The sequence below is a fragment of the Onychomys torridus genome, chromosome 4 (assembly GCF_903995425.1).
Source record: "Onychomys torridus chromosome 4, mOncTor1.1, whole genome shotgun sequence".
Classification (NCBI taxonomy): domain Eukaryota; kingdom Metazoa; phylum Chordata; class Mammalia; order Rodentia; family Cricetidae; genus Onychomys; species Onychomys torridus.
In genome coordinates this window covers 117,716,342-117,740,229 of record NC_050446.1, presented here as the reverse complement: position 1 = coordinate 117,740,229, position 23,888 = coordinate 117,716,342, and the positions used below count along the sequence as shown (strand labels likewise).

At 50.6% G+C, this 23,888-nt stretch overlaps 2 protein-coding genes across 3 annotated transcripts in view; one reads left to right on the top strand and one right to left on the bottom strand.

Moving 5' to 3' along the window:
* Positions 1-1,101: 1,101 nt before the first annotated feature.
* Positions 1,102-6,507, top strand: Kcnk15 (potassium two pore domain channel subfamily K member 15). The gene is made up of 2 exons (XM_036186473.1): positions 1,102-1,435; positions 5,729-6,507. The coding sequence occupies exons 1-2, from the start codon at positions 1,102-1,104 to the stop codon at positions 6,415-6,417; spliced, it is 1,023 nt and encodes a 340-aa protein (XP_036042366.1). The 3' UTR covers positions 6,418-6,507.
* A 768-nt stretch (positions 6,508-7,275) lies between these two features.
* Positions 7,276-23,888, bottom strand: part of Rims4 (regulating synaptic membrane exocytosis 4) — a 63,348-nt gene continuing 46,735 nt past the window's right edge. For both annotated transcript variants that reach the window (XM_036185064.1, XM_036185065.1), the window contains exons 3-6: positions 14,474-14,586; positions 14,134-14,235; positions 13,432-13,571; positions 7,276-11,568 (exon numbers count right to left, since the gene is read on the bottom strand). In XM_036185064.1, the coding sequence (XP_036040957.1) occupies positions 11,350-11,568; positions 13,432-13,571; positions 14,134-14,235; positions 14,474-14,586 (574 nt within the window). In that variant the 3' untranslated portion in view covers positions 7,276-11,349. The remainder of the gene's footprint in view (positions 11,569-13,431; positions 13,572-14,133; positions 14,236-14,473; positions 14,587-23,888) is intronic.

Here is a 23,888-nt window from a genome sequence, read left to right as displayed (position 1 = left end):
AAACAAAACAAAACAAAAACAAAAACAAAAACAAACAAGAAACAAAAACAAAAAACAGATTATGGTGGAATTGCAGGTATTTCTGCTTACTGCTTTCCCATGGTTTTCAATTGTCCTGAAGATTCAGCCTGGGATCTGGAAAGGTGGCTCAGCAGTTCTTTCAGAGGACCTACGGTTCAATTCCCAGCACCTACATGGTGGCTCACAACTGGAAACCGTAACTCCAGTTCCAGGAGAACATACATCTTCTTCTGATCTCCACAGGCCCTGTCCAAGTGGTATGTAGGCAAATATAAAATAAAAATGAAATTAAAAATGTATTTATAGAAGTTACTTCTTGGGGCTGGAGAGATGGCTCAGTGGTTAAGAGCACTCACTGGCTGCTCTTCCAGAAGACCCTGGTTCAATTGCCAGCACCCACATGGTAGCTCACAACTGTCTGAACTCAAGTTCCAGAGGATCCAGAATCCTCACACAGATATACATGCAGGCAAAACACCAATGCATATAAAATAAAAATAAGGGGAAAAAAGTCACTTCTCTCTCTCTCTCTCTCTCTCTCTCTCTCTCTCTCTCTCTCTCTCTCTCTCTCTCTCTCTCTCTCTCCAGCCTGCATCCCAATTCTCTTGGCAGCCACACCAGCCTCAGTACTGTTTCCTGCTGTCTCCTGCACCAAGTCACCTCCCTTCTGATTTGGCTAGGAACCTACACTTGTGGCCTGGATTTTGTCTCCCTGGTCACTCCTGGATGGCTTGGCACGCGCCTCTCCAAGCGCTATTTTTCTCCTTTATCACACCTGTCTTACCTTATCTTTTTGCTCATTTATCATCCCTCCCTGCTTGCTGGCATATTCGTTCTACTCCCACCGAGAAGAGTGGGCAACAGAGGGCGCTTAGCAAACATTTCCTAGGTGATAGACGGGAGGAAGGAAAGGGTGACTAGCCCCAAGTCCTAGGGCGAGCTAGGGATGGAGGCGGGCTCTCTGCACACCTGGGCTGGGCCTCAGCACCAGATGTCCCTTCGGGGACCTGCGTGAGCTAGGGCGGGGAAGCAGCCGGAGAGCTCAGAGCCTGCCTTTTGCTGTACGCGGGGAGCGGAGGGATGGAGCTGGCACCGTCGGGGCGCACGGAAACCCGGAGCCCCCGAGACGCGATGAGGAAGCAGAGCGCGCGCACGGCCGCGCTCATCCTGTGCATCCTGTCCTACCTGCTGGTGGGCGCCGCAGTCTTCGATGCGTTGGAGTCCGAGGCCGAGCGCAACCGGCAGCGGCTGCTGGCCCGGAAGCGCAGCGAGTTCCGCAGAAAGTACCGCTTCTCCGCCGACGACTACCGAGAGCTGGAGCGCTTGGCGCGGCAGGCGGAGCCGCACCGCGCCGGCCGCCAGTGGCGCTTCGCAGGCTCCTTCTACTTCGCCATCACGGTCATCACCACCATCGGTGAGCCCTCGGAGCCTCCCCCTGTCCCGCTCAGTCCCTATCTCTCCTCGAGTGCGGTCCCACCCCTGTCCCTGTCTTTGGAAGGAGCATGCTAGCTCTCTGAGGCTCATTTGCCTTACTGGGCGGAATGGGGGCAGTCAGTAAGGGTTTGTCACGAGGCTGACACAGGGGTGACTAGAAGAAACCCCAGGGTCTTGGGGAACAGAAGTAGGGCTTCCCTGCCCCATTGTATCAGCTGTGTAGCCTTAAAAAAGTTTCTTGACTTCTCTGAGCTACCACATGTTCTCCTTTGAAAACTAGGAGTCCTAACATGTCTTGCAAGGGGAAGGGAGGAACGCCATCTGTGGTGGAGATTATATGTGTGCAGATTGTTTTAGCATAGGACCTGACCCACAGAAAACACCGTGGGAATAAGATTGCCTATTTATTACAATAACAATTATTCTATTAGCCCTGAATAACAGCTCTCATTTGCCTTGTGACTGCTGAGTGGCTAGTGTCCTAGAGACTAACAGGAATCCAACCACTTGTTAAGGGAATGGCTGATTACCAAAGCTTTGGAGCAGCCAGAGGAGCCGCTATATACACTATTTGGACTCCAGCTGTTGCCATAACCACACCTGGCCAGGACCTGAGGGGCTAAGCCTGGGGAACCTGCAAGGAGAGAAGCGGCTCTCCAGGGCTTCAGACCTGCGTTAGCTCACCACTTGGTACCAGACTCCAGCTGTGGTTGCCAGGTGTCCCGGTGGCCTTCCAGGAGCAGACCAGAAGTTGCCTACATCTGGAAGGATGCACTTGCACAGTAGCCATGGGTTTAAGCACACCTGCAACCCTAAAAGCTGAGTTCTGGGCCCCTCCAGCCACCTACCTTTGCAGGCAAACTACTGTGCCCCCAACACCTGTTTTTGTCAAAGGCAAAAAACAAATGTTCTACCTTGCCGGGCAAATGCCAGGTTTAAAGTGAGGTCAGGAGTGTAAACGGCTGCATATGGTGCCGTAGACTATGCAGGCACTATCGGTAGTGATAATTTATTATTTGCCAACTATAAACCCAGCCCCATTCAACGCTTCTGCCCGCTCTTGGCTGCAAGCCCCATTCTCAAGACATTCCCATTTACCATGCCTACAGAGGTTGTGCCATTTCTGAAGCCTCTGCCTTTTCCCGTTTTCGCTTTCAGGTCAGAGTTGGCCTCCCCCGCTAACGTGAAACCCAAGCTAGAGAAAGAAACGCGGGGGGCGAGGGCGAGGGAAACCAAACCAAACCAAACAAAACAAAAAGGTGTAGAAACGGGAAATGTTTTGGCTTTTCTGGCCACTTGGGGGCGCACCGCTTCCTTTGTTGTACTGTGTTAAAAAAGCAACAAACAAACCTTTCAGGAAGCCAGGCCCCAAGAGTCCAGAATCTCCGTTCTGCTTTAGCAAAAGAAAGGCACCAAGAGGCATGGAGGACCTGGGGCTAACAACTCAGGCTCTGGGACCTTTGCACAACTCCGTCCCCCTGAGCCTGATTTCTTTATCACAAAACAGGGGTAACAGTGTTAACCCTGGGCCTGATGAGAGAATCTGTGGAGAGTACCTGGTATGTGTTGTTAATACTCACTTCCCTCTGCTCAAACCTGGCATAACTCAAGCAGATGAAAACAGCATTTCCTGGCCTGTTAGTCCTAAGGAGGGCCCAGTCCCCTCTAGCTTCCCTCTCCTCGCGTTTGCTTTGAGTCAGTTAACTTTCCGTGGACCTATTGTCTGTGTGTCTGTGCAAAGCATGGGTGACTCAGGATGTACAGAAGTGGCTACCAGGGTTCCTGCCCTCAAGGATTCAAAGTAGTGATGGGCAGTGTGTGCCTTTCCTGGTACCACAGGGAGGCGGACCCATGGGGGACGTAGTGGAAGGGCAGCCAACTATGGGGCTTTAAATGCTTATGTTACACCGAGTCTCTGAACATTATATATGTTCACACTGCGCATTTCACAGGGTGCCAAGGGGTGCAGAATGAAAAGGAAACTCATTCCTGTCTCCTTTTCCTGGAAGTCCTTTGGTCTTTTTTATTAGTGTATATTAATTGTACAGAGCCATGGGTTTCACTGTGACATTTTCATACACATCTACCAGACACTCCGATTATACTCACACCCACTCCTTTCTCTTGCCCTCCTCCCTCTGGTCCCTCTTCTAGTTTTCATGTCTTTTTTTACAGGCTAGATTCCACAGGAAAGAGGAAACATGTCATCTTTGTCTTTCTGGGTCTCTGTGCTGTCTCTTAACCCATTCCTTCATCTCCTAGTTCACATACATCTCACTTGTCTCTCGAGTGCTCCAGCTATGTGCTCTGTGTATATGTCCTTTAAACACCACACACATTGGATGCAGAATACACTACATGCACTGTTCTGCCTATTCCTGCTCTTTTCATTTAGTACATCCTTTGATTTTTTGAGATAGGGCCTCATGTAGCCCAGACTGGCTTCAAAATCACTATGTATCTGTTAATGACAGAGAACTTCTGGTCTTCCTGCCTCAACCTCTCAGGTGCTGGAGATTTACAGCTATGTGCCACCATGCGTGTCTTTTATATGGTACTGGGAATTGAACCTGGGACATCAGGCACGCTAGTCAAGCACTCTGTCAATTGAGCTGTACCCCAGACCCTGGTTTAGAATGTCTTAATGCTTTTTATATCAACCCTAAAGAGCCACGTCATTTTTTTTTTCAGGCTGAATAGCAGGGCTTCTCAACCTTGGAAGTCCTGATGTCTTGCCCTGGTTCTGTTTGGGGGCCTGCCCTATGCCCTGTAAGTTGTTGGCAGCACCCCCAGCCTCTGCCTCTGGATGCCAGTAACACACAGCTACCCCATTCCCAGCCCTTAGTAGAGACAACCAAGAGCTTCCTTAGGTGTTGCCGGACGCCTGCATGTTGATATGGCCACTGTGGTCTGGTGTAGTGTTCTACTGTTTGAATGGGGCTGGGGTGAACCTAACCAGGCCACTATTGATGGGTGTGTGCTTGGTTCTGACTTTCGCTATGACCACAGTGGCACACCATTTCACACATCTGTGTGTACTGGAGGCTACCATATAGAACTGCACATGTCTAGGGATCTGTATGTTTTACCTCTGGGCAGACAGGGTCAGTCTGCTGGAGGCTATTCTCTTTGGGAGATGGACCCCCTCACTTCTCCCTGGTTTCGGGCCCATGTAAGCTATTGTTGCTCTCCCCAGAAAGAGACACATCCACACATTCCACAACAGTGGCACGAGGACCCATGACTCAAGGAAGCCCACCCACGCTTAGAGCCCATGAGGGAACCAGTGAATAGTGCTTGAACCAGAGACTCCCAGGACCAATGGGTGTTTAGTGAAGGCCGACAGGTTGGCAGAAGATGAGGAGGAATCTAAAGGGAGCAGGGGGCTAGGAAGGGGAGACAAGGCAGTCCAAGGGGAGGAAAATGTAAAAGAAGTATAGAAATGACTTTCCAGCAGCGGAACAACAGGGTATACCTGGAGAGTGTGGGCGTAAAAGGGGTGAGTATGGAAATTGGGGAGTGGAGAGGAGGGGTGAGGCTGGGGAGTGGGGAGGTGAGCAGAGAGGGGTGAGGCTGGAGAGAGGGGAGATAGGAGGGGTGAGGCTGGAGAGTGGGGAGGTGAGCAGAGAGGGCTGAGGCTGGGGAGGAAGGAAGTGAGTGGAGGGGTGAGGCTTGGAAGTGGGGGGGGCCTGGGGGAATCCTTGTGAGAACTGGGACTTTACCCTGCAGATACTAAGAAACCACAGAAGACCTGTCTCCTGTCCCTTCTGACTAGGGCATAATTTGCTAAAATTCACATTTTCTAGACACCACAGGTTGTCAGAGCAGCTGTCAAATAGGTGCAGACCAAGCCACAGAAGCCCTCTCGTGCAGCCCAAACTCTTAAGTCCTTGAGTAGTCCTTCAACCTAGAGCAGACAGCCACGGAGCTGTTCTGTCTCTCCAACTGTTGTTTCCGGAGCATCCTATCAACTGGGTCCATGCTGTGGGACTGGGCTTCCTCCACTGCGTAACAAACATTTAAGATCCACTCTTCGCTACTGCTGGGAACAGAAGATGCCCCAACAGAATTCTGTGGTTCGGAAGGACCACAGGTCGACTATCCACCTCCACGGGGAGGGTGGGTAGACACCTGGGATGTGAATAGCCTCAAGGTGTTCAGAATGTGGGGACGACCTAAGGAGGGCTTAGAGCTGCTGAGGACAGGCAGGCCTGGGGTGGGAGCATCTTGGGACAGGCTGGGCTCTCAGCATCCCATCTCTCTCCCCGCACAGGGTATGGCCATGCCGCACCAGGCACAGACTCCGGAAAGGTCTTCTGCATGTTCTATGCACTCCTGGGCATCCCCCTGACGCTGGTCACCTTCCAGAGCCTGGGCGAGCGTCTAAACGCGCTGGTGAGGTGCCTGCTGCTGGCGGCCAAACGCTGCCTGGGTCTGCAGCGGCCGCACGTGTCCGCCGAGAACATGGTGGTGGCCGGGCTGCTGCTGTGCGCAGCCACCCTGGCCCTTGGCGCCGCGGCCTTTGCGTACTTCGAGGGCTGGACCTTCTTCCACGCCTACTACTACTGTTTCATCACCCTCACCACCATCGGCTTCGGCGACTTCGTGGCGCTGCAGAGAGACGAGGCGCTGCAGAGGAAGCCGCCCTACGTGGCCTTCAGCTTCCTCTACATCCTGCTGGGGCTCACGGTCATTGGTGCCTTCCTCAACCTGGTGGTCCTGCGCTTCCTCGCCAGCGCCGACGCCCCCGGGCGTCCAGCCCGCCGCGCCAGCGCATTCCGCAGGGGGGCGCTCGAGAGCCGCGTCCGTGCTGCGTCCTCCGCCTGCGTCTCTCATCGCGTCCATCAGCTGGAGACCTGGGCCTGTGACAACCCAGCCTTCTCGCCTCCCTTGAGTCCAGAAGCCCTGCACCACTGCCACAGCAGCTCAGCCAGCCGCCGAGCACGGAGGAAGTCCATCTGACAGTCCTACCCTGGCCAATGTCTAGTCCCGCCTGTTAGCAAACCCACCCTTCCTCTGGCTTGGAGCGGGTTGAGGCTCCCATTACCAACTGTGGATCATCCCTTCTAGAAATACATGAATGCTGCACTAAAAGCACAAGCCGACTCTACAGTTATCCTGGAGGTGTAAACTGTTTAGCCTAAACTTGTAGGAAAATGTGGCCTTCAGCTCTGAGGAGGGGTGACATCAGGTCACCCCTTCAAAGGCTGACGAGTGGCTAGGGCTAGCTTCTGCTCTGAAGAAGACACACGGTATCTTTGAGGGGAAAGGCATAATTTTAAACACTAGAATTTGACTACTGAGACTGGATGCTCATGCTAGAAGTATGAGATAGAGACAGACTGAAGGCAGTTTATGGCTCACAGTGGGCAATTTCTGCATTATATCGATGACAGCATTCCTTTTGCTCTGCGTAAGAGTGGAATTAGCCCAAGTAGATGGTTGCCCCTACTGTCAAGCAGAAGCCTTGTCCCTGGCTAGTCCCTTTTGGATGAAGGGGATAATCTCCCATCACCCCTATTACTACCTATAGACAGCTCAGTGGCGTGTGATAAATTTCATTCTGGGTCGCACCCATCACCAGCAACATGTCACTTCCCTGGACTCCAGCTTCTCCATCTGTGAAAGAGTTCATTTGCAGACCCCGCTTCACATGGGCTCCTGTGGGAGAACTTCCCGAGGCAAGCTTCCGCTCATAGGGGATGTTTATAAGCCCGCAGCAAGGCACCTTGGCATCCTAGAGCGCTCACCCCTTAAAACACGTGTCCCTTCTCTTCCCAGATAGAATTGTCTTGATGTAAAACAAGAGCAAAACCAGGGTTAAAAAAAGCCAAAAACTTTAATTTCCAACATGAGCTATGTGGTCATGAACACAATGCAATGTGACCCACTCCAACTCAGAGACCCCCAAAACCCTCCCTCCTTGAAGGACCAGGCTGTTCCTGCTCCCCAAGAGGGCACAGGGGAAGGTGGGTAGATGGAGGGAGGCTCCCAGCCCAAGGATTCCAGGGTCCCACCTTCCTGCCACCTCGTGGGGAAGACACAAAGGGCTCAGAGGTAACACCTCCTCTGCTCCCAGCCTCCACCTAGCCCACACAGGCTCTCTTACTGAGATGAAACACCCTTGGGGCTTGCCAGGTAAGCTTGCAGAAACTCTCCATCCACCAAGGTCCTGTTTCACAGACACAGACCCTCTTGGAGGTCCAAGAGAGCCATTGCAAGAGACAGGAAGGGGGTTCAAGGCTCTGGGCCCAGTGTAGTGCTGTTGCTCAATAAATAAATGCAGGTGACCTTGCCTGGTGCAACAGCTGTGCCTTGGGAGAGTGTGGGGTGCTGTGCTGTTTCTGAACCTCAAACTGCTCCAGAATCTCCTGCCTTCAGGAACCCAGTGGTGAATTGCTTGTAAAAAGTTTTAACTACCCCAACTGTATGCTGCAGCCTGTGCTGTGGACCACCAGAGAGTGGCTGGTGCTCAGTCACTGTCAAAGCCAGCACCTCTCAGGACCTCCACCTCCCTTTCCTGAAAATACAGCTGATAACATAGACCTCCCTCCACTCGCTATCTGGGGCTCTTGTGAGGGTCAGAGTAAAATCACTGGGGACACATTGTGGGAAGTTCTATGAGAAGGGGTGCTACTCCTTCTGAAGGTGAGCGAGATCTTCCCGAGGAGCCCCCACTCTACAAATCCAGGTGGGAGCTTGTGTTTCCCACCCACTGTCAGCTGGACCTGCAGAACAAAAGACCTAGAGCAAATCCTTCAGCTCAGGATCACTGGGGAGACTGCCCAGGAGATCCCAGCCACCCTGGCACCTCCTCTTCTCCCAATTCAAGCTTAGGAAAGGCGCTAGCCCAGAAGAGAGAGAGAGAGAGTCAGGAGGGCAGTGCCACCTGTGCTCAGAAGCTAGAAATGATGATGGTGGCAGATGACCTGTCCCCAGAGCAAGCGCTGGTCCCCTGCTGCAGTTCCCAGCTCTGTCCCCCCCATGCATACTGCTGAGAGGCCTGGGTTTCCTAACTTCTCAGATTGGCTACAGTTTGTCCTGCCATAATTTGGAGCCAGCAGGAGGCAGGCTTCAAAGAAAAGTAGAGAGGATGAGACTTGGCTGTCCCCCTTCATCCTGCCCTGGCTCCAGCTCAGCGTGAGACATGAAGAGAATATCTAGGTGGAAGGGCCACTGGGCATACCAATGGCCCCAGGATGACTCTCCTCAGGCAGGGCCTTGGTATTTTTTGTTTGTTTGTTTGTTTTTTCAAAGTGCAAATGGACTAAAGATCCACAGGCCCTGCCCTTCAGAATGCAGAGGCATTCTGGGAAAGGATAATGGAGATGGCCCTTCATGGCTGTCCTGTATGTAGCCTCTGTTCAGAGAAATAAAGAAACACCCCTAGAGACCCAGCACCAGAGAGGCCCCCCAACTCCACCTTTTTACTCCTCTTCAGGTGGTAGATTCGAGGTGACAGAGGGTCAGACAGCAGTGACGACAGGCTGGGCTTGATAATCCCAAAGCTAAGGATGAAGATCCTCTCCCTCCCCCAAGCCCTGTCCAGTTCTCGGTGAGGACTGACACGGTTTCCACAGCCAGTGGTCAGAGTCCCTTGTAGGTGGGGCACACGCTTACAGCTTACAATGACACAAAGAAATGGGGCTCCAGCCCCCCACTCCACCCCTCCAGGAGGTGAGTGAGATTTCACAGAACAAACAAGAAAATCACTGAGGAGGCCTCACTGACCACCCCAGGGTGTTGTTATTGCTTTGGAGCTTGTGCTCCTCTCTCTCTCTCTCTCTCTCTCTCTCTCTGACAAATCAGAGCTGAGCCCTTCCTCCTCTGGTTCTGACAGCTCTGTCCCTTCCTGAACAACCACAGCAGTGACAGCTGGAGAGAGAAGATGCTCTCCTGGCTCAAAATATTCCAAACAGTGAGTAATAACCTAACTGCAGAGATATCACACGGGTTGAAAAAATGGGGTGATGGCTAACTGTGGGCCTCAAATGGGAGCCCATCCAGAGCCCTGCTCCCTTGTCCCAAAGGGCCTGCCCCTCCACGGTCTCAAGGACACTCTGAAGACCAATTGCAGAAGAGGAGCCTGTGCAGCCCCTTCCTTTCCTGCACAGCTCCATATGGAGGTGACAAACTGGACCAGAACCCTAAAGGGCGCTCAGAGCTTAGCCAGGCAGGGAATGGGGAGAATTTCCAAGTGGTAGGAATCCCTGGTAGGGGAACCAGGAACAAGGTGGGATTCAACAGAGCCCTGGCATCCTCAGTGGAAAATGACACCCTCTAATGGAGTCCAGACCCCTCTACAAGGCCCAGTAATCCTCAGGTGTGCATCCTAAAGAAAATCAATACCAAGGGTATTTCCCTAGAATTCTGAGTATAATGGATAGTTAGGGCTACAACCCTGTACAGGAGGAGGGAGGAAGGCAGGGAGAAGAAGGTGGAAGGGCTGGCCTTTGGGGAGCCAGGCAGCCCACCCAGCCCAGGCTAGAGAGAGAGGCTTCAATCTTGTGGAATGTAACTGGGGTCTCCCCTCTACCCCCAGCCTGGGGCTTGAAAAAAGACTACATCTGAGCTAAGAGCAGGCCTGGGGTGAACACTAATTACCCAGCTAGCCTGGACTACACCCTACACAGCAGGGGCGAGGTGAGGAGTGGTGGGCTGCTGGGCGGCTCCCAGGAGAGTGATAGAAATGTGCTTCTACAGGGGCCAGACTGTGTCCTCCCTCGCATGCAAAAGGGCTCCTGCAGGCCCTAGGGAGGGCCACAGGAAGGCAGCTACCCAGGCTTCATCGGAGCCTCTAATTCTTACATTCCTAGCTCTGCATCCCTCCCTTTGGACCTCCTGGAACTGTGGTGATGAGGCCGGGCCGTGGCTTCTGCCCTTCATACAGGATGGTTTCTTTAAAAAGACTAAAATGGGAGAGGTTCTAATGCCTCCCCAAGACCCTAGACCAGAGGCAGAAGGAAACAAGATGACCTTTGATCTCATCCAACAAAGAGGGGTTCTCCTGTTTGGGAAACCCGTACCTTGGTGCCATTAAACTTAATCCAGCTTTCTTCAAAGCTTGGCTCCCACTACCCCTACATATGAGAGCCCTGTGTGCAGGGCTCTGGAAACTCAGGTCCCACAGTCCTCCACCATATCACAGATGATTATGTCCTTTCCAGTCCACCAAGAGCTCCAGACCAGCTTGTTGCAATCCCATGGAGCAAGGACCCCTGGGGATCTGTGCCCGGCCTCAGGCACCTCCTCCTTTCCTCGGATCTCTGCTGGCCCCCAATTCTTAGAGCTTACAGCAGAGGGGCAGGCAGGAGGGATGGATGGATGGACTCAGACAGGCTGCGGCAAAGCTCCTTCTACGGGCAGGCAGAGGGAGACCCACACTCCCCTTCAAGTGGGGAGCTCTGGACCCCCGGGAGCTGGCTCCGGATCCTTGCAAACTGCCCCGTCAGCTCTGGGGCAGGAGTAGCTGCCTGAACCCGGTGCCGCAGGAAAGACACTTGCTGGTAATTGGCACCATGGAGATGGCCGGCTTGGCTCTGGACTTGGCTCTGGGCAGCGAGCTTCCAAGGAGGCAAAAGGGGTGAGGTGGGGTGGGGGTGGGGCAGGAGAGTCGTTTGCTCCGCCACCTCAGTCCTTCTCTGACTGTAGCCTCACCCACCAGGTCAAAACCGGCCAAGTCAAAAGTGTAGCCAACCCACTGGGAGAGGGAAGGTCTCAGGGGTAGGAGGTGAAGGAGGAGGGGCCCAAGGGGGGCAGGTCTCCCCATTCTGCTTCCCCACTGTGGGGAAGCACCCCATCCTCCAATGTCCAATGCGTTCCTGGGCCTTGGGTCCCAGGTCAGGGCTGGGTGGTCTCCAGGCCATCTCGGGGAGCCCCTCCCCACTCCTGGCATTAAGATCGCTCGCCACAGGGCCCCACGGTGCTCTCAAGGGACAGCTGGGATGCCTGCCGGAGCAGAGGCCCTGTGGCTGGGTCCACCATGGAGGAGGTGGGGAAGAGCTTGTACCAGCCCACAGCCAGGGTGGTCAAGTCCAGTTCCTCCAGCAGCACCCGGGCCACACCCATGAACTGCTTCCGCTCCATCCGCCCGTAGTTTCCCCACACAATCACCTGCAGGACAAAAAAAAAAATGACTGATCCCATCTTGCAACTGAGAGCTGGACAGGTTGCTCAGCTGGTAGAGTGCTTACCCAGCATGCACAAGGCTCTGGGTTTGATTCCTGGCATCACACAGGCACCAGAACCATGCGCAGTACACAGACATATATGCAAGCAAAACACCCACACGATAAAAGTTAGAAAGAAAAAAAGAAAGACAGACAGACAGACAGACAGCCCGTCACAGTCATCATAGGCCTTGAGCCAGAACTCGGGGTCCCTTAGGCCAATGCCGCTAAGTCCTGCAGAGTCTACCTCTTTGAAAATCACACAAGGGGGCCCAGCAAGATCGTGGTCCAGCAGGGAGAGGCGCCAAGCTCAATGACCTAAGGTCAATACCGGAGCCCACATAGCTCACTAGCAGGAAGGGAGAATGGACTGCCGCGAGTTACCATTTGACCTCCGCATGCATGCTGTGGCATGTGTGCCCCCATCTCCAAGTACAAAACAATAAAAGTCACTCATCTGGCCATGGTTTTGTGGTGCCAATGTGCCTATTATGCCATCCTTTACCTTGGCTTCCTTCCTCTCAATCGCCCTCTCTGCTCTGCCCTCCACATGGCCCCACCTTTGAATGAAGGCCTCGAAGGATAGCCCTACATCTGCAACACGACCCCTCTCCCTGCTGCCCCCACGGGCAGCCTCAGAACCACACACGAAGCATGTTCACCAAGTGGATGTTGCAGTCACTGGTAGTAGCCTCCTTTCTTGTTCCAACTGATCTTTCTCTGCAGTACCTTCCCGGTCTCTTTGTCAGCATCCTGTCGGATCTGGCCTGTGGGTCTGGGTCTGCAGCTGCAGGACCCCCATTTGCTGTCCTGCACCCTGTCTTTTAGTTCTATCCTCCTCAGCGAAGGTGGGCTAACTCAGCCCTGCTCAACTAAGCCTAGAGCAGTATTTCTCAACCGGTGGGTCACGACCCCCATACGAGTTGAACAAGGTTCACATATCAGATACCCTGCATATCAGATATTTATATTATGATTCATAATAGCAGCAAAATCACAGTTATGAATGTGGCAACGCAATAATTTTAGGGTTGGGGGGTCACCATAACATGAGGAACTATATTAAAAGGTCACAGTGTTAGGAGAGTTGAAAACAGGCTTAAGGGACAGTCCTCAGTCACACAAGACTGTCACTTACTGTCTGCTTGGTTTCTGTTTTTGTTTTTTAATCTTTTTAGAAAGTTGGTTTTTATTTTATGTGTGGTATATGTGCAGATGCATGGGCACGTACCTGTGTGTATGTGTGTGTGAGTAAGCGCACACATGTGTACTGCTGCCTACAAGGGCCAGAAGAAGGCACTGGATCCTTGTAGTTGGAGTTATAGGTGGTTGTGAGCTATCTAATGTGGGCTCTTGGAATTGAACTTGGGTCCTCTGGAAGAGCAGTAATCACTCTTAACTACAGAAATAACTTTCCATCCCGTGTGTGTGTGTGTGTATGTGTGTGTGTGTGTGTGTGTGTGTGTATACATATACATATATTTTGTTGTTATTGTTAGTTTGTGTGTGCATGTGCACAAATGTGTGCATGCATGCATGCATGGAGTGTTCAGAAAATGGCATCAATAAGGAGGTCAGAGGACAACCTTTGGGAGTTAGTTCATTCCTTCCCACATGTTTCCCAGGGATGAAATAGTCAAGACTCCTGAGGGACTAAATTCATAGTGACATGGGAAGTGTTGTGGGTGCAAGTCAGCCCCAAGGTTTCAACTCCCCAGGTAAGGCCCTTAAGAGACCCTGCCCCCAAATAACACACACACACACACACACACACCCACACACACACACCCACACACACACCCCTTACCTGCAGGACTTTGCCCTGAGGACTTTCAGGAAACAGCAGCACCTGGTTGTAGAGCGGGTCCAGTGACTTGCGGGCCACTTTGGTCTTCTTCTTAGCAATGCAGACACCATTCTCCAGCAGATAGGCCTTGATATAGGCAGCTGGGAACAGAGGGCAGAAGGCAGGGTTCTAGGCTGCTCCCTCAAATTGTGGGTAATAGGTGCAACAGAGAGGGCTCAACCACACACTTCTGGGAACCAGAGAACCCCCAGGAGCATGGGAAAGGGCCATTGGGCACACGGGTATAAGGTGGGCAGCATGGACAGCCATATCTGGGGGGTGGGGTATCATGTGAGGTCACATCTTGGTGGGCAGCATGTGAGGTCATGTCTGGGTGGGCAGGATGTGAGCTCACATCTGGGTGGGCAGCATGTAAGCTCACATCTGGGTGGGCCTGCTTTCCTTCTAGTGACCCTCATTACCTCCTCTTTCCCTTGCTTAGTTGTTCTTCCCTCAGTCCACGACTTGCCCACCATGCCATCCTTACGCAATCATTTGTCAGTCTCTCCACAAATTCTTTCTGAGCCCCACTGAGTGCCAAGTGTACTAGGTACACTAGTATATATTAGGTACCAGGGTCGATGACAAACAAGAAAGATGTCTCTCTCTCTCCAAGTTCAGTCCAGGGACCACACCACATATATCTCTCAAACGTTCCCGCACCTGGCAGTGTCTTGGAGCCTGGCTTAGCAGTCAGACCCCGAGCCTGGATGATGTCCACCTCCAGCTGGCCATTCCGCTCTTGCAAGCCAATCTCCACGTCCCCTGCAAGAGATGACACCAGAAAGTGCCTTAGAAGCTCCAGTAGGGACTTGCTGTCCCTTTCCACTCACTCCCAGCCCAAACAAGAGCAGACTAAGTCCCAAAGCTACAGTTTGGACACTTCAGAGGTAGGCACCACAGAGGACTGGACTATGTAGCCCAGGCTCCAAGCCAGGTGCTCAGAGCATGAAGCCATCAAGCCAGGGCAAGGAGGAAGGGGCACAGGGCTTCGAACACTTACCCATGGGTGTGGTAGCCAGGGTCTGGCGGCCCACAAACTGTGCTGGTCCCATGCTCCCCAAGAAGTCACTGAACTGGGCATCTGAAGCCAGGCAAACACCTCCATAGTTAAGACTGCAAGAAGAAAAAGATGTGCTTTGGGATCAATTCCCAGATCCAAAATGTTCCTCATTCCATAGTGATCATTGTGTGTGTGTGTGTGTGTGTGTGTGTGTGTGTGTGTGTGTGTGTACTGAGACAGGATTTCTCTGTGTACTCTGTGTACCCATGGCAAACCTGGAACTCATTCTGTAGACCAGGCTAGCCTCAAACTCAGGGATCTGCCTGCATCTGCCTCCTGAGTACTGGGATTAAAGGTGTGAGCCATCACTGCCCAGGCTCCATGGTGATCTTCATCCATATCCCCCACTGACTGTGCCATGGATGCTGATTTAACTGGCCAGGGGTGGGGGTATAGAGATCATGGGACATGGTTTTGGCAGGTGCTGGCACATAAGGCTTAATGCTTTGATAATCCAAGTGTGGTCCAAAGATCAGCAGCATCAGGTACATCTGGAGCTGGTTAGGATTACATCACATGTAATGCTTCTGCCCAGCTGCTAGACCAGCATCAGCAGTTTAATGAGAAAGGCCCAGATGATCAGTGCCCTGCACATCAGCCTTGGACCCAGCAGATGCTGCTGCTGCTGTCTGGCTTCCGGATATCCACTTTTCCTTCTTTGGTAATAGAACCTCCAATTTTCTTTAGGGACCCCACTTCTCCAAGGCATGTGATTGTAGCAGGGAGGACCAGCTCTCAGGGCACCCCTTTCCTCTTTGGCTAGGGCCTGGCTCCAGCTCAGACATATGGCTCAGTTCAGTCAATGAAAATCTGATATGGAAGCTTTATGAACTATGGGGAGGGTAAGGTTCCCTTTTCCATCAGACTTGGGTCTGGGACATGGAACTGGAGTGTTTGGTATGGAGAGCCCAGGGATGAAGCCATTATCAGACTGGAGGTATTACGTAGGCTTCTGGATCAAGCTTTGCCTAACGAAGTTACCTCCTTTTGAACACGTAAGTCAGTAACAGTCATTACTATTAGTACTTTGGTTAAAGCAGCTTTAGGTCCTTTCCCTGCCTGCTTTCCCTCTAAGTTCCCCTTTCCCTGTCTACCCTCGGAACGGCAACACTCTGCTCCCCTTCCAGGGTCCCTTGCAGTACTGAGTGAGAAGAAGTGATGGGCTCTGTCTGCAGGAACAAGCTGCCTGCAGCCCATTTTCTCCTCTCATCCCCACCATGACCATGGGAGGCTGACTGCTCCTTAACAAACAAACAAACAAACAAACAAACAAAAAACGACAAACCAATCTTTTCCACCATTATTCAGACGAGAAACACATTTGCCTAGCAAAAAGGGTGACCCCGATTCTTGGGCAGAGCTGATGGATCCAGGGCCAGATGCCTGAGCTGAGCCTGGTCACTCAACAACTCTGGCAGTTCAAAGTGCCCCAGAGGACTAGACCAGTAACAGATGCCCTCACAAAACCCTCGGACTCTACTAGATCCCGGGTCACGGCTGCTCAGGTCTACCCTCCACCATGTCAGGTAAGCTGCTCAGCCAACCCCTCCCTGTGTACCTACTGGGCAGAGCCAGAGCAGGCACAGGACTCCACATCCATTACCGTAATTCCCTGCTGCCCCCTGGGTCCTCCACACACCAGTAACAGGGTGTCAGAAGGTTGCTTTAGATGAGAGGTAGCCTAGAAGGATGCATAGAGACTCAGTTTCATGACTTTTAAATTGCAAATCTCTTTTTTTAAAGATTTATTTATTTATTATGTATACAGAAGAGGGTGCCAGATCTCATTACAGATGGTTGTGAGCCACCATGTGGTTGCTGGGAATTGAACTCAGGACCTCTGGAAGAGCAGTCGGTGCTCTTGACCTCTGAGCCATCTCTAGAAAGATAGGAACAAGCCAGGTGGTGGTAGCACGAGGCAGAGGCAGGCGGATTTCTGTGAGTTCGAGGCCAGCCTGGTCTACAGAGCAAGTTCCAGGACAGGCTCCAAAGCTACACAGAGAAACCCTGTCTCGAAAAAACAAAAACAAAAGAAAACAAAACAAAATTTTAAAAAACCCCACAGAAACAAAAAATAGGGAAAGAAGAATAGGAACAAAAAATGGCATAGTGCTGCCCAAAAACCATACAAAGCCCCCATCCTGGAGAGCAGAGGAAGTCTGGTGAGCTGAGATTGATGGTCTCCAGGTGAGCTGGTGATGCTGAAGGATCAGAGAAAATCCCTGATGCTGCAGGGATCTGAAAGCAGCAGGGCTTGCACCACACTTCTTAGAAAGTGGAGCCAAGGAAAGGACACCGTGCTCTGTAGAAATGGCAGCCTGGGAGTCTTCTCAAGTGACCTCTGGACAATCTCTGAGGCCCCAGTGTCCCTCCACACCCCAGATACAAAAGTCACATGTGCACTTGAGAAAAAGATCCATAGAGGCTGATGGTCTGGTGAAGGACTGTGGCTGGGACCAGAGAAACAATGACTGAGGAGCAGGCGGCAAGAATCACCAGCCGAACGACACTGGAATGATGGGTGATTGATGGGTGATGCCTATGGACCACACATCCTTCCTCTGCGGTCCCAGCAGCACAGTGATAACAGTTGATGATAGCAACACTACCCAGCACTGATAACCCTGCCAGGACACAGGCATTTCAGCCGGCCTCTATGTTGACTCATTCATTCACTCATTCATTAGCACATCCCTGGCACTGTTCTGAACGTAGACCACATCAGGGAACAAGGCAGTCAGTGATTTCTGTCCTCACAGGCACACAGCAAGAAATATCATCAGTGGGCTGGAGAGAAGGCTCACTGGTTAAGAACACTGGCAGCTCTCGCAAGGACTCGAGTTCCATTCCCAGCGCCACACGGTGGCTCACAACTGTCTGTAACTCCAGTTCCTGGGGCTCTGACGCCCTCTTCTGACCTCTGTGGGCACCAGACACACACACAGTATACATACATTTGTCCAGACGAAACATGAATACACACAAGTAAATAAACATATCTAAAAATAATATCAATTCTATACCATGAGAGAAAGTGACAAATGCTATGGGAAGAAAGAACATTGGGGCATGTGGGATGCTTGCCACAAACTAAACAATGTGTTCAGCGTCTGAGCTTTCTCCATCCTATTAGACCAGTTGTCCCTTGGTACCCATGACGGATTGATTCCAGTTCCAGAACCCCTAGAGACACCAAAACCCACAGATGCTCAAGTCCTTCCTATAAGATGAATGTATCGATAGTTGTTTGTATAGACCTATGCAGGTACCCTCATATACTTCTTCTTAAAAGATTTTTTTTAATTTTATTTTATGTACGTTGTGTTTTTGCCTGCCTGTGTGTCTGTGTGAAGGTGTTGGAACTCCTAGAGTTGCCGTTACAGACCGCCAAGCCATCTCTCCAGCCCTCCTCATTCACTTTAAATCATGGGCAGATTACATAAGACATTTCCCACAATGCCACTGCACATGATAATGTAAATAGTTGTTACGCTGTTTAGGAAAAATGACGTGGTAACTTCATACATGTGCCGCACAGATATGACGGCTGCAGATCTACCTAAGGGGCAACATGAACAGAGGCAAACGATGCTTGTACAGTGGGTGGAGGGCCCGAGAGACGGCAGGCACTGTAGCAATGTACATCTGCACACCATTCCATCGGTGTGTCTTCATTACAGTGATAGGCATGTGGCGAGTTCAAACTTTGCTTTTGGAACTTTCTGGAGTGTTTTTTTGAATATTTTTGAGTCAAAGCTAGTTCAGTCCACAGAAGCAACTCATGGATACCAAGGGCAGGCACACTTTGGTTGTTCCCCCTGAGCCTGTTTTGGCAGTTTACATGGATTCTCTCTATGTGTATAGATGTAATCCTCTGGACAATCCTGAACCACCTGAGATTAAGCTTCAACAAACTGGAAAAATGGAGCCTTGACTAAGAGATCTCTAACAGCAAATGAACAACCCTTACTGCAGTCCACCAAAGGTCGAAGGGCATTCTCTACACATATTAATTCATTTGGACCTTAAAGGCCTTTGGTCCATACTATTTGTGAACACATTTTATAGATCAGCAGTAGAGTAGTAGCTACTTAAGCCAGGCAGGTAGGGTCACCCTGTCCTCCCAGCATGCACCTCTGCACTCAGCTGCCCTTTCTCACATGGGCCACACAGTCCGAGGGCCTCTCTTCTGGTGTGACAATTCATTCTGCTTATATGCAGGGCAGAGAGGAAGCCCCTAAGGGTTAACCCCTCCCACCTCACCCCAGAAACAACATCCAAGTGATGACAACTGGGAATGGCCGGCAGCTGGGATAATGGATAACTTGATTGCACATCTTCCACAGCCTCCCCAAGATTTGGCTACCTACTGGGGGATGGGGTCATAGGCATGACCTCTGCCCTATATGAGCCCCTCCCTTCCTATCAGATTTCTTCTTGCTCCCAGTGTTGATTTCTGGGGTGGCCTCCTATTCCACTCAAGTCTTTGGGTCAGCTTCAGAAAGAGGCTGTCTGGTACTGAGGCACACAGGTAAACCCCTGTGGTTATTCTCTTCACTCATCAGCAGTATATTTTCATAGAGAAAGTACAAAATAAATATCCACTTAAATGTTTGGAGATTAAAGTATGTACTCACCACATTTATAAAACCAAAGACCCTTAGTTATTCCACTGAGATCAACACTTGACTCACAGCTGAGATGTGGGGTTTGCTCTATGGCCCTGGGTCCCTCCACCCCACCTTCCCAACACTCTGAAGGATCCAAGATCGATTATTCTATAAGGAGAATGTGCACTCTGAAACCGAGAGAGATGGAAAGGTATTGGGGCCTTGTGAGTTTCGAGGCAGACAGGAGCCCAGCCCCCAGACTGCACCAGGCATTCCGCAAGCCAAAATTGAAAGCTTCCTCCAACATCCTCATCGCCTGCTCCTTGATTCTTGGTGGAGTGCAGGCAGACAATGGGGAATTGGCAGGCCTGGTAATTAGCGGTAATTGTTTCTAATATCTGGGCGGCTGCCTGATTTCCCATCCCAGGGTGCCTCACTGGCTGCCAAGGCACCAAGCTGCCACCCTGAGCTAGCAAAAACAACATCCATGGAGCAAGAGGCACAGTGTGCCTTGCCCCTGCTGGCCAGAAGACCAACTCCACCAAGGGGCCATGCTCCACCTTGGGATTTTCCTCTGGAGGTGTGGGGAAAAGCTTAATTAGGCTTAATAAATCAGATGTGGTTCTCTGTATGCCTACTGGCCACCTGCTTGTCAAGTGACTTCCAGCAAGCCACTACTGTCACGGCACTTACGTTGGTGATCTTAATCTAGTAACAAGATCACTCCACTTTGTGCACAGCATGCCTGTGCCATATCGGTTGTATATGTTTCCAGGCTCTGCACAGCTTGTTGACTGTAACATGCTTCACACATGCTATTACATAGAATAGTCCTTGTATGCAACAGGAGCTCAGTAAATGTCCCCTGACAAACTCCAGAGTAGCAGAATAAAAGATAACAATTAAGATTTGTGGCGTGATATACACCCTGTATTCCAGTGCTGGACAACATGGGTGAGATTTAAAAAAAAATTTTCTTTGAGCTGAGGATCAAACTCCGGGCCTTGCACTTGCTAGGCAAGCACTCTACCACTGAGCTAAATCCCCAATCCTGAGATTTAAAATTTTTAATTGCATTTATGTGTGTGTGTGTGTATGTGTGCATGTGTATATACACACTCAAGTGTGCATTCACACATGGTACCACAGTGTGTGTAAATCAGAGGACAGCTTGCAGGAACAGGCCCTTTTCATGGGAGCCCTGGAATTGAACTCAGGTTGTCAGGCTTGGTAACAAGTGACTTTACCTAAGAGCTATCTTTCCAGCCCTTGGGGGTTTTCACCTCTCTGGGCTACAGTTTCCTAACATATCAAGTAAAAATGAAGAGTCCCTATTTAGCTGAATCACTGGGGAACATGGGTGGGATAATGCAGGTCCACACAGAGGTGCTCCTGAATCAATCATAGCAAGACATCATGGCTGCCGGCCCCTGCTGCCAGCCTGGCACAGTCTCCTCCCTTCTACTTGGCATGTTCATGGTCCTTCCTGTTCCGGCACAGGCCATGTGAGTGGCGGAAAGCCTGCTCGAGCCAGTTCCTCCTGGGGCCAGTGCCACACAGGCAGAGGCAGAGCCTTGAAACAGGATTTTACCCATTGTTCCACTGGCCTTTTATTTTGTTTTAATGGTGAAATGAGATTTCCTGCAACTCAAATCCTATTAGTTTTGTTTGTGGAGCACAATCCATTTGTCTTTTATTATTAACCTTTGCGCTTTGCTTGGACCCTGTGTTCTTGGTGGTTAAAGAAGTAATTGGGTAATTTACAGGTTTGACTCTATTCTCTTTTCCAGTTGGATCACCCGACTTAATGGCATCAGAAATTAAAAGGCTGTACAGCCCTCATGGTGATTACAAGCTGTGGTTCTAAAAGGTTCTGGAAGTCCATTCTCTTGCCCATTTATCCACTACCCGCTGCCTACTCCATGCATGTCCATCCATCCAGTCACCCCCCCCACACACACACACAGATTCACCTCATACAACAATCGGCTACAAGGCAAAATGTGCCGTCCTATAAATGACTGAGGAGTGAAAAATATCCTGCAGTGAAGATCACAGGTTATGAAGAAAATGGGTCAGAATCACATAAAAAGGTGTGTGTGGTGGTGGGGGACACAGACACACCTAGTAAATATGGTATAGAGTTTAATACACTTTAAATAGTCGAGAAGTGCTTAAGTATTACAATAAATATGGTACATTACCTTGACATGCTGAAGGTAGCTGGCAGCATGCAAAGGGTTGCCCTCTGTGATTTGTTATGAAGCAGTAGAGAGGGCTGGCTGGAGCCAGCTGGAGCATCGTACCATAGCAGATCCTAACACCTGCTCAACCGAGGGTGCCTCAGTCATTGGGAATGTGTGAGTTCCTAGGTGAAAGCAGCTTTCTGCAATCACCTCCTGGGGCTGATAGACGACACCCCACCTGACTGAGCAAATGTGGAGTCTGTGTGAAGCTCAAATTGTTCCCTAATACTTCAATCATGTTGCAACAAAATCTAGTTTTCAAAACAAGCAGGGTCGCAGAATTGACCGTGGGCTAAGAGACACTGGACCACAGGATCTAGACTGCACCTATCAAGTAGTCAAAACGTTTCCAAGCTTGTCCCCTCCCTGAGAGTGGAGTTTCTGCATAGAGCCAAGGATTTGCTTTTCATTTATCAATAACTTGTCATGAGCCAAGCCTGATACTATTAACTGATCAATGTTAACTCATTTACTCCAACACCTTTATAAATCTTAATAAAACTTACCATCAATGTCTACTTTAGAGAAACAGGGTAAAGCAAGACACTGGAGTAACAGTAATCCAACCAAGACTACTTTGCTAAAAAGTGGCTGATCTGAGATTTGAAACCCAGGTGTCTGGCCCCAGAGTCCAACTTCTTAACCCTTAGAAGACACAGTTGACCCCTATTATGCCCAGAGTATTGATTCTCAGATTTCTCCTGGATATCAAACCTCATGGATGTTCAACTCCCTTAAAGAAGATGGTGTATTTGCATACTAGCTAGGAGCATTCTCCTGTAGACTTTAAGTTATGTCTAGATTATGAATGTCTAATAAATTCTATGCAAATACCTGGTCTCACTATCAGGGTTAAGAGGAAATGACAAGAAGAAATGTATGCATGCTACACATGTTCAGCACAGACAATATGCCATCCAGATATTTTCTCTATGATTGTCTGAAGCCATGGATGTGAAGGATCCAGACAGGGAAGGCCAACAGTACTGTCCCCATGTCTCCAGAGCACAGCCTGGGATTTGCAGTTCAAGCTCTGGAGTCAGGCAGGCCTGGGGTCACATCCTGTCCCCATTATTCACTAACTATGGAGATCCATGGTTCACCTTTCCAGGACTTGATTTTCTTTCTAGTAAAACAGAAAGTAACCCTGAGCATTAAATGGGTTAGATTCTTTTAGGCAGAGTCAGACATGGTCAAATGCTCAGCAAAGCCTAGTGTTATAAAACAAGAAAAAACTCCTTTCTCCTAGCCCATGGTCACACCCTCCACTAGTCATAATGACTCTGCTAACAGCACAAGGTGGGGGGTGAGTAGGGGGTTCTTGCTATCTGCTAGTCTCCTGGGCCTTTCTTTGGTGATCATGCAACCCTGAGCCTGGGTTGCGATGACCCTGTCATGAGCTCACTTGCTACTTTCCTAGGCTGTGGCAGAGTGACCCAGACACCTCAGGACAACAACAGACAGAACAGGCAGCTGGGTCCTAGAAGCCAGCTCTGGGAGTTGCTAGGTTGAAAGACAGGATGTTAAGTCCCTGGCTTTTGTGAGATGAAGGAGACAGAGAGGACCGAATGAGTGGAATGTGGACATGCTTCTGTCCTACTTAAGTAGCTAGAGTTTTCCTGGTCCTGACTGGCCCACGGTCAGGACAGATTTCTCTCACCTGCCAGTCCTGCAGCTGCTCAGACCAAACCAAGTAAACACACAGAGACTTATATTACTTACAAACTGTATAGCCATGGCAGGCTTCTTGCTATCTAGTTGTTCTATCTTAAATCAACCCATTTCTATTAGTCTATAAGTTGCCACGTGGCTCGTGGCTTACCAGTACCTTATATCTCGCTTGTCATGGCGGCGGCTGGCAGCGTCTTTCTGCCTCAGCCTTCCTGTTCCCACAATTCTCTTCTCTTGGTCCTGCCTATACTTCCTGCCTGGCTACTGGCCAATCAGTGTTTTATTTATTAACCAATCAGAACAACACATTTAACATACAGAACATACCACAGCATACCTACCTAGTCATCAACATTCGAGAACACCAACTGTGGACCAGCTAAGCAGGCGCTGAAATGAGTGTCTAGTAGGACAGACAGTGGTGAGAGCTATGGCTGGAAAGGCTGGGCGTGTGCAAGCTGCTGATCTAGTCAGAGAAATGGCAGACTTGTGAGCCATTCCATTTCTCCCGCTATGCCCAGAGCAGACATGGTTAATGAGCTCAGCACCCTGACCAGGCCAGAATTTGGCTCCCTCCTCCTCCTCAGCACTGCACTCCTGGGAGTCACTACAGTTTAACGGGTCTTGGCACAGGAACTGAAGCAATGTGCTAGTCCTTCACTGAGCTCTGGAGGAGAGAGTCGGAGGGTGACAAAGGGGTAGGGACAGGAGTACAGGCAGAGGAACCATGGATGCTGAGATGTAAGGCAAGACAGCGGCGAGCAGAAGGTTCGGGGAGGTGGACAGAGAGAGGCTGGGAGAGGTCAGCATTAGTGAGTGCAGGATGAG

What these genes read in the sequence shown, in the direction of transcription:
- Kcnk15 (XM_036186473.1), top strand. Translation starts at nt 1,102, where the DNA reads ATGGAGCTGGCACCGTCGGGGCGCACGGAAACCCGGAGCCCCCGAGAC. An exon ending in CACGGTCATCACCACCATCG is followed by an intron (nt 1,436 to 5,728) that starts GTGAGCCCTCGG and finishes CTCCCCGCACAG; the next exon opens with GGTATGGCCATGCCGCACCA.